Genomic DNA, 10,752 nt, shown 5'->3' on the forward strand with positions numbered 1-10,752 from the left:
ATTTCCATCATCATCCACCCAGTGAGCCATAATGTCACTTGTACTTTGCGATCTCTTGTTGAAGCACGATCCAAAAAGTTTGTTGCCGACATGAATAACTCCATATTTGTGAAACGTTAGCTGCAAATGATCCCTCTCTAATCCTATGTCCTCATAAACAGATTGGTACATTTGTGGCAGATAACCTAAATCATCAGAATCAAAAGAAGCTATAACGCCATGCCCCACCGGCTTCACTGCTGTGAGTTGTGAAAGAGTTGAAAGTACAAGCGGCCCTCTCCATGTGTTGAAAAGTGTTCTTAAAGTTGACGAAATAGGGGTTTGTTCTGAAAAATTGTGACCTGGTGAAGCGCTGTTACATATTTCCACAAAGTCTTTGCTAAAGTCAAGTTGGTTAGTGATATTTTTCACAAATGGAATTCTTGTTAGAGATCTCATGTATTGTACCTCAATATTGCTATTATTGGTTGGTACGTCTGCAATAAAGCCATTAAACCGTTCATAAGAGAAACACCAAAAGGCTGGAACCGGACCAAAATCAATGACACATTCTTTTAAATGGGCGTGAAGATGCATATTGGGAGTTATTGCCAAAGAACCGTATAGTTTTTCGTACTCCTTTCCAAATTTCAAGAACAGAAAGTCTGCTTTTTCTACTTCAGCAAGAGATATGAACGGTTTGCAGATAAGTTTGCATGCAAGAACAAACGTCTGCCAGCACTTCAGATGTTCCGCAGGAGGAATCCCATCTAATGCATACAAAGAAAAATATAGAGTCCAATTTTTCCATTCGTCGGCTGTAAAGTTCCCATAATTTGAAGCAATGCGCGTTGGTAATCGTCCAAGGTCTGTCGAGGCTAAAACATGATTATTTTTTCGTCAATTTTATCTAAAGTTTTCCTCTTAAGTATGTCTTTCTTAACCCAGTGACCAAACACGTGTTTTGCTGTCCCTACAAAAAGATTGTGCGTTGGATCAATGGCGCAATAACGGACTGCATCAAAATACTCCGAGTCAAGTAGACAGCTGTATCGCACTCCAACTTTCTTCTCATTTTTTTCTCTTTCAGTTAAACAGGAACTTTGCCTGGCTTGTGCAACAGATCTCCGATGGCCATTATTATCTCTTAGAAGCCACGTTTTCCTATCGAACCCCCCGTAATCATTTTTCCTTTTCGGCCTCCCAGACTTGTCCACCTCCCCCGTTTGTACGCTTGGAGCCCTTTTTAAGCATTTTGAACAGAAAAGTGAGGCACTATGGCTCAAAAAACCACAAAGTTTTCTGTTCGCAGGCAAATCTGCTGAACAACACATTAGCGCTCCACGAATTGTCATAACCTCGCCATTTTGTGTAATTTGAACACCTTTCCACAAAGTATTCAATTCATTAACCATAGGTTTTAGAAGGATTAGCATTCCCATCAACTACATAGATCAGTTCCCCGAAATCATATAACTTAGTACACTTTGGGCAGACGGCACATTTTATGAATGAGTCTCGATCGAATTGTAGATGCCGTCTAATCATATAAACTGACTGTGGAATGATGTCTGCAACCTCGCGAACAGCAGTGATTTGCTGGCTAATCACCTTGAATAATAGTGACAGAAAGCGGAGAAGCCTATCTAGGGCACGATCGCTTATAAGATAATTACTCTGCCACATAAATAAAAAGTGACACACCCATATCAAAAGAGCTTTACATTTGGAATGAAAGTCCCCTCCTTCTGCACTAACAGGAACTGTGTCAGAGCTTCTCTGCTCAGCATGGGTGTCTTTTGTTACTTTGATGACATCTATAGGATCTGTTGCTTCTCCTTCCCATTGTTCATCTTCGCTGCTGCTGTTAGTGTCCGAGTTAGTGCTGCTGTCTGTAGCGCTGGATGAATCAGATTCACTTGTAAACTCCTGAAAAAGCAAAATGAACAGAAATGATCTATTTTGGTATTTACACAAATTGTTCGTTATAAATATTCGATAAACAGCGATGCCTGGTATAAAAATAGCGTACCGCATCAGCTTTACAAATGCTGCTCATCGGCCAATACTACAACTCAGGTTAATTAATACATCTTCTTTTGATGAGTATTTGCCCCTGCGTTCGATTTTTTCCTCCATTTCTATGTCACGTTGTATAATTATACAGGTCATTTACGCACAGCTAAGAAATCGTAGCGTTCCGTGATCCTCACTCGATCCACACCAGCAATTGAGTACAGTTTGCTTTCCTTGCCTCTTGGGCAGATAAGAAGGCTTCAAATGTGTGATTTTTTTCAGAAGAAAACCCGACCAGATCTTAATGGATTTACATAAAAACGAATAAGAAAAGATGACCTTTGTCAAACGACTTCAAAACGAATGCAAACTGTATATTGAGACTACTGGTTTTGCCTAAGATACAATATTGAAAATATTATCAGTTAAAGTATCAGTTATCTAATAGTGCCTGTAATCCTGCGCGTTATATGGAATAAAAGTCACGTTTTGTCCATATTTACCCCGACAGTAGCTTTACCAGTTGAATTGTGAGTAACAGCTCTAAAAGGTGACTGTGAGGAGTCCGTAGTCTCAGGACATTCGGTACGGTAAGAACTCGGCCCATTTCCTGTCTCATCATTCATTCTCCTCGGAGAAGATTCCATCTCAGGAAGAGCTGTGATTATAAAAAAAATCTTTTCAAGTGTCACGTCATATACTCCCAACAAATGATTGGTGCCTTAAAAGGCATCACTCCTCGTCATTTTTTGCACAAAAATCTTTTCATAATTTAAATTTGCCTTTCCCGACGTATAACACTGAATATTAGATAAATACCAGCTTTTGTGAAAAACGCACGCACCAGCTAAGTCGGGTGGAACTCAAACCCATGACCTCCTTTATTGCTACTGTAAACATATTAATCAATCGACCACCGACCTTGCCGGTGTCGAGTGGATGGTCAAGTCAAATATACTAGCACGGGTGCTACAAACAACTGTTTGCAAGGATGTATTTGCTAAGGGGAAGTTGAATTATCGTGCCATTGACGACAAGGAAGTATCCACGATGGATAATTTTTAATTAATTGTAATAATCTTGTTTAAATGAAATTTAAAGGAATTACGAACTGCATATGATTTTTTCCATCAGAAAATATCTTCAGTGATTTTTAACAGTTTGATTTTTCAACATCTGTACTGCTTTAAGTTGCGCCACAGACCTTCAGCCCTTACGTCAAACGCTGCTGAGTTTTTCACATGCAGCACGTAATAATCCCCGAATCAACGTCCTTATGACTTTGTTTCACTGCATTCAGATTGCCAACGAGGAGAACAATTGCGAGTGAAAGTCTCCACATCAGCAAAGTCAATGAAAAAGTCTTAAAAACTGGTCAAAAGTTTGAAATCAGCCTAACAGGATGATGTCCAGCATATCCGTGCTATGGACGAAAGGTTGGAGATTTATTTTCCTATTTTTGGCGGGGAGTGCTACAAAAGCCTATTTAGGACCTCCATGGTTTCACAGACCCCGGCTGTCGTGGGTGCTCCCTCCCCCCCGAAGAACGTCAAATACCTCCCCCAACAAACAGTCAACTGTTCCGAGTTATGCGAGATTTGTACTGGAAGTGTGGTCAGTATAGCCTGATTTATGACGCCTGGTGACGCAGCGGACAGCAATCAATTTGGCTCGTGGCCTCGTGAGGCCAGGCCAGCATGATGTGCTGAAAACTTCATGCGGGTCCATGCTGTATTTTATATGTACACGTACATGTACTTGTATATCCGTTAAACGTACATCCTTTGAGAAGATTGGTGATCTTAAAGGTTGTTATTTTTAACATTTATATGGCCATTATATTATTACAAAGACGATGACACAATAAGACTAAGGATAAATGATACGGCATTATACTGATCGTTAGAAAGGTTAAACTTGTAACAGCTAAGTGTGCAGTCTGGTCATACAGGAATGGAAATATTCATAATATCACAAGCAATGAAATTACTGCAGGTATTGCTTTTTGAAAAACCAGTCTAGAGGTGGGTATCGAATGAATAGGAAAAACTCATCACTTACTTGATTATACTTTTTAGCTTTACAAGTAAAAAGTGTCACATCCCATTGCACAAAACCAACACATTTTGAGGATATATCACATCATAGTAAATTGTCAATTACACGCTTAGGTACGTACGTTCTAAACGTTTATTTACAGAGTTCTCTTTCTCCTTAGCGTGAACGGGATTCAATACATTTTAAATTTTGAAAAAAAATCTTAAGGAGTACACATATAATTAGCGGAAAAGACAAAATCAACAACAGACACACTTACATATAGCAAATCTGCACAAATCCTACCAATAAAGCGAGTAGGGCTGCACGTACCTGCTTGTGTCAGTTTATCAGTTGAAAACGTCCTGGTTTGATCGTTGCCACAAGTCCACATGTTACCATCATAGTGTTTATGTTTATGGTAAAAAAAGGCTCTTCGAGAGAATTTTGTGCCACAATTGGGGCAACTTTTCCGTTTGACCTTCATATCTGCAAATGGTTGTAAGAACACCATCAAAGTCATATCTTCACAGTGCCTACAGCCAATGGTAATATTTTCATATAAAGGAGAAAACTCTGCTATTAATATACTTGATACAAACAAAGTCCCATTGTAATTTACGCATAATTGCACAACTATTTTAAAAGTTAATAACATCTCAAACAAACCTGGGATTGTGAAATAAGGCCGTACATGATATGCTAGTTGAAATAGGCAAGTTTCTCACCTTCAGTTACAGAAAGCAGATCACCGTCTGAAAACTAAGTGAGCGTCCAGCTGCTCTTACTGGCTAAAGAGGCCTTCGGAGACTCAGCGTGCCCTTTCACTGTTTCATGGAGTTTAAAGCTTTTCTGAGACTGTCACTAGCAGCAAAATGTGATGACTAACACAACACCCTACCAGACTGAGACAGTCTTGGCATAATTCAGGGTCTGCATATGTTATCACAGAGTTTCCTCCCTTCCAATTGGCCCGTCACGACTTTGCGCGCCATTTTCGATAATTCATAACCGCTGTTGTCTGCCATACACCCTTGTTGGCATTGCGTGCCGCATTTATGTATCTGGGGTTGATGTTAGCAACACGTACAGGAAAAATGAATCGAGGAACGAGACAAATTCCAAATATCGAAGATTTGCCGCGGCGTCGACTGTTTACACGAGAGGAAACACTTCTAGAATTAGAAACAATTTCTTCTGAGGATCAAGACAGTTTACAACCCGGCAATAGTACAACAATGCTCGATATATCACATAGTATACCCGCACTTGGCCATCGTGGTCATTCTCGGCCCAGCAGCAGTGGGTCTTCCTAGTTTAACGCACTCGGGTTTCCACAATCCACCTCTTCGCCATCTCCGAGTACCGATGAGAGTGACACAGAAAGTCAAGAATCCACAGTATCTTTACTTTCTGCGAGGAGTGGACAGACCTCATCGTCGCATGGTACTTAGGCAGGAAACATTTCAGTGGTGAGTTTCAGCAGTATGAAAATTGAAGACATTTTTTTAGCATGTCCCTGTTACATTTATGCAATGATTTGCGATGCATGAGAATTGTGATTTGTATGAGCCAACTTTTAAGAATTACTCGAAAATAAATACAACATTTTGCTGTGGTACCTGTAAGGGACATTAAAAAGTGTTGATGTTAAACATGCACACGTACTTGCAGGTGCATTTGCAATGCCCGATCACATTTCCGACATTAGAAATGCACACTTCAACTGCGGGTACACGAAACTTTGTTCTGTCTGTGCAAATACCCTGTAAACATACTTTTCAACCAGGTGTTATTTATAGATTGAGGAGGCGAAACTGTACAGTTTTAAATTAAACGAAACAAGCTTATTTGCTAAAGTTTGAGTAAATTAAGTTTACAACAGAGGCACAGCCAGCTTGTGTTAACCTACAGTACATGTCCTTATCTGTAATTGCGGGTTCAGGCTTCAAGTGCACCATCTGAGATCACCCTGCGCATGTTGTACATGCAATACAAGAACTCGAGGAACAACTCAAAAGCAAAACGAGGAGCTCCAAGAGATAAGACAAAATATGCGACAAGGGGAGGTAAATTCGAGAGGAAAACGTGTTGCTGTTCCTCGTGAATGCTCGGTGAGATTATGAAAAATGTTTTTTTTAAATTTTGTCTCCTTTTAAATCAATTTGAAATGCTGATTTCCGTCAATTTCAGATAAGCACCGCAACTTTAAACATTGAATAATCTTTATGTGAGGAAATTAAAATTGTACTCATTAATAAGACTTAAAATGAGGCTACAATGAATGCAAAGAATTATGGAAAAACAGAAACAAGCAAACGAGGAACAGGGCGGTTAACTAACTTTTTCAGCGACTTTTGTGCATGACATTCTATGGGAAAAGAAAAACGGTGGCATTAATGATAAGTACATGTAAGGAAAACTGTAGTTACAATAAATGTTTTTGACAAGTTTATATCAACCCTTTCTTTCCCCATAGCAATCTGTGAGGGACGTGTACGGAAAGTTGTACAGAGATGGGATTGGAGGATTCAACCTGGCACAAATGTACGTATCAAATTTATCATGCAGGCGGCATGTGACATTTCCATCACTTAATTTGTTTTCCTCTTTAAACTAGTGGTACACAGTTTATCATTTTAATATTATCAAAATGACCAACTGACTTTGCAAATAAAAGAAGAGAAGATTTTACACTGTGAATTATCATATGCAAATGCTTACTTTTTATAGCACAACTTCCAGAGAAAATGAAGAGACAATTTCGACGTTAACCAGAGAAATCAGAACTCTTCATGGACGAGAAAAATGGAGTTCTGCTCAAATACGAAGTAGGTGAAAATGCAGTATTTAGGATATGCATTTGGTGAATATTGTCACAATACAAGCCCAGCTATTGAGATCGGGAAAGGTTAACACTCTTTCTTGTAAGATTAGAATTATTTGAATCTTTTAGTGTTAAAGTTGAACGAAATGTCCTCAGGGATATAAAAAACATTGTCAATTGTCTTAAATCTCTGTAAGATGAGTTTAGAAATGCAATTTAATTTGCGGAAATGGGCAGCGTATGCCTACGTATAGTCCTGAAATTTATATGACATAATTGGCTAATAGCCCGGCTGTAGTGGAATTTGGCAATGGCTGTTTCTGACGTCTGTTATCTGTATGTCCGGGTATATATCAATGCTTATACCTGACAGTATAAAAATTCATGCGTATTATTGTGTTTAAAATTTCTTTATGCAGAAGCTGCCAAAACGTACTTCACGTCGCTTCGTGACAAGCAGCGCCGCATGGAGCGTGGAACATACGATCAGCACGCACTGGCGGCTAAAAGGCGAAGCAGGAAATTCAGGGTGAGTTCTTCCCTCTCATATATTTCTCATGTTGAATTGTCCTTTCGCATAAGACATCACTTTAAAGCAATGTTTGAACTGGTTGGCACGGGTTCATGTTTGAGTAAAGTTTCAAGGGGTCTTTTCGTTTAGTTCGCATGGTATCTTACAGTATTTGACATGCGTTTCAATACGAGTGGAACTAATTATACAAAGCTTCACGTGATTTCAAGGTTTAAGCCCTTTGTGTTTGTCTTGATTTGCCGAGAGAACTTTATGCTCATTTTTGTGTCACCTGCTCATCGACTTTTTCCCTTCAATTTCTTTCTTTTAAACAGAAATTACAGAGGCGACAAAGCGCCCTGAAAACATTACAGGCTTCCCAAGAGCTCAAAAAGGAAGCCCTCGAGGTGTTGACAATAGACTACATGTCTTCCGAGGAGAGTATGTCGGAGGGCGAGGAGGATCGCTCATCTGGATGCAAAACCAGAAGGCTCCTGAAACTGCCGTGGGAGCGGTCAAAGCTGGCATCACTTAAACATAAGCTGGATGCACACTTTGCAAAGACCGCTCCTGCAGTAGTTTCAAGGTTGCTTCCTGAATTTGTCATCTCGAATGTGCCTTCCTCTCGCCCTCCGCCATCAGGTGCTCCCTCTTTATATAGGCCTACATATATTTAATACCCATTCCTGTTTTTTTGTCTATTCATAATCGGTAAATAAAATATTAAGGTTGAACTCGATTTTTAGAGAGAACATGCAAAGTAAAAGCTTTTGTTGTTTGTTGCTTTATGTTAAGCTACTTTCGGGTTTATTGTATTTTAAAACCATTCAAAGTTTCTGCACTCCGCCAACCTCAGTTCAATTTAAAGGATTTTGGAAATGAAAAAGCCAATTGATTTTGTTTTACACATTGGAAACACCACTTTATCGAGAAAACAGGATTTATGATCAAGGGCAAGTGAGAAAAGATTTCTTTTTTATACTGTTGTTAAATTGGGACTGGATTTATAATTCCCTTGAATTTGAATTGAAAGAGTTCTCTCCAAATTTTCTTTGTGATTTCTAGTTTCCATTCTTATGAAGTTTTCTAAAAAACGATCAAAACAACACTGGGTGTCCACTTCGTATTTTATTGATCTTGGTGCACAGTGTTTAATGTTCGTTTACATGTATATAGCTTTATTTTGTGTTGTGAATCACATGAAATGTGAGACTATGTTTTTCATCTTAATTAACTCATACCATGGGTCTATTATGACACATTCACAAAAAGTGGGCAAGTGGACAAATAACTCTAATTTAGGCATTGCTAATGCATGATAACTTTGTAGATGTACATGTACAATGTACGTGTACAGTGTACATTTATGTGTAAATGTGGTTGAATAATGAAAGTGCACAAATGCACGTGGTTCCACTGGGTGGTACAGAAACAGCCCGTGGTCGATCATCACTGGGAGACAGAACAAGGACATATTAACTCCCAAGAGCACTGAGGTGGGACAGCCTGGCCTCAGTTGAAACTGGAGGTCATCCAGTGGCTTTAACAAAATTCACCCCCACCACCACACCATACACGGGATCTTAAGACGCGCGAACATAAATAACTACAAATAAATTTTAATATGATGCATTGGTACCATTGCCAATGAATGAAACAAAATATACATGTACCCATAAAGTTAAAAAGAAATTTTTGGAAAAGATTTTTATTAAAGTTTGGCTGGTTCACTTGCTTATGAGATGATTGGATGTAACTGGATTTGAGATAAAATAAAACATCAGGGGAAAAAGATGCGTAAATGATTGGCTTTGTGTCCTTCCATTTAATCATGTTTTGTTTCTTAAATTAAATCTATACTCATGAAAACCCTGTTAAGAAATAAACTGTGCCCCACACCAGGTTTATCCTTGAAATAATCCGCACACATTTTGATTTCCAATGTTTCATGTACCATCTTAATTAACAAGAAAGTACCCAGTGGATCAATTAGGCATGCAAATTTCGGTCGCGATTCCGATATTGCGGAAACGTGGTAAACGACCCAAAGGTTTCCCTGCCAGTTTCCGTGGGGCAATAAACGCCGTAAACGAGGGGTGCATTTAAGTACCCAGGAAACGGGCATGGAAGCGGCCAGCGGAAAGGGACAGCATACGCGCTGGAAACTGGCTGGTTTGCGGCCAGTTTCCACACAAGTTTCCGCATGCGGAAATCAAACTTTTCGCACAGTGTCATGTGCAGATATTTCATTAACCAAGGCAGATATGGATATAAAACATACATGAATCGATAGAGCAACACGAGCCCTTTGAGATAAAAGCAAGATTGCAAGAATTAGATAAGTTTTAGACTATTTATACTCGAATACACGGAGCCCTCTTTGTGCGGGAACAGGACCTGTGTACCACAGATAAGTGAGAATTACGCCAAAATAGCAGGCAGTTGCACATCAACTCGGACATTCGGATGACGATATTTCCCTAACGACAGCAAATATCGATATGAAACTTACATGAATCGATAGAAGAACATGTGCCCTTTGAGATAAAGCCAAGATGGCCAGAATTGGATAGGTTTTAGATTATTTATGGTCGAATATACGGAGTCTTCTTTGTGCGGGAACAGGACCTGTGTACCACAGATAAGTCAGAATTACGCAAAAATAGCAGGCAGTTGCACATCAACTCGGACATTCTTATGACGATATTTCCCTAACGACAGCCAATATGGATATAAAACTGACATGAATCGATAGAGGAACATGTGCCCTTTGGGATAAAACAAAGATGGCCAGAATTAGATAGGTTTTAGACCATCTTTACTCGAATACACGGAGCCTTCTTTGTGCAGGAACAGGACCTGTGTACCACAGATAAGTCAGAATTACGCAAAAATAGCAGGCAGTTGCACATCAACTCGGACATTCTGATGACGATTTTTCCCTAACGACAGCCAATATGGATATGAAACTGACATGAATCGATAGAGGAACATGTGCCCTTCGGGATAAAACCAAGATGGCCAGAATTAGATAGGTTTTAGATTATTTATGCTCGAATAGACGGAATCTTCTTTGCGTGGGAACAGGATATGTGTACCACAGATAAGTCTTAATTACGCAAAAATTTGAGAAGGTTGAAAACACTGCAACATTCATGTGCAGATATTTCATTAACCAAGGCAGATATGGATATAAAACTTACATGAATCGATAGCGTAACACGTGCAGTTTGAGATAAAACCAAGATTGAAAGAATTGGATACGTTTTAGACCATTTATACTCAAATACACGGAGCCTTCTTTGTGCAGGAACAGGACCTGTGTACCACAGATATGTCAGAATTACGCAAAAATAGCACGCAGTTGCATATCAACTCGGAC

The 10,752-nt window shown here is 39.4% G+C and overlaps 1 protein-coding gene across 1 annotated transcript; it reads right to left on the bottom strand.

Annotated features, from left to right (window-relative positions):
- Positions 1-827: 827 nt before the first annotated feature.
- Positions 828-4,864, bottom strand: LOC147796750 (uncharacterized). Its single transcript, XM_087146122.1, has 3 exons — positions 4,366-4,864; positions 2,499-2,653; positions 828-1,908 (listed from the first exon to the last, which is right to left on the bottom strand). The coding sequence occupies exons 1-3, from the start codon at positions 4,688-4,690 to the stop codon at positions 1,387-1,389; spliced, it is 1,002 nt and encodes a 333-aa protein (XP_087002248.1). The 5' UTR covers positions 4,691-4,864; the 3' UTR covers positions 828-1,386.
- Positions 4,865-10,752: the final 5,888 nt, after the last annotated feature.

Source organism: Acanthaster planci, linkage group LG14 (genome assembly GCF_054643075.1).
Source record: "Acanthaster planci isolate LZ-2023a linkage group LG14, COTS_SCS, whole genome shotgun sequence".
Taxonomy (NCBI): domain Eukaryota; kingdom Metazoa; phylum Echinodermata; class Asteroidea; order Valvatida; family Acanthasteridae; genus Acanthaster; species Acanthaster planci.

Bases quoted from the DNA above. Each gene is read 5' to 3' on its own strand.
- LOC147796750 (XM_087146122.1), bottom strand. From the start codon at position 4,690: ATGTTATTAACTTTTAAAATAGTTGTGCAATTATGCGTAAATTACAAT. The intron at 2,654-4,365 runs GTACGTGCAGCC...TTATAATCACAG, and splicing joins TGATAAACTGACACAAGCAG to CTCTTCCTGAGATGGAATCT. The intron at 1,909-2,498 runs GTAAATATGGAC...TTGCTTTTTCAG, and splicing joins CTGGTAAAGCTACTGTCGGG to GAGTTTACAAGTGAATCTGA.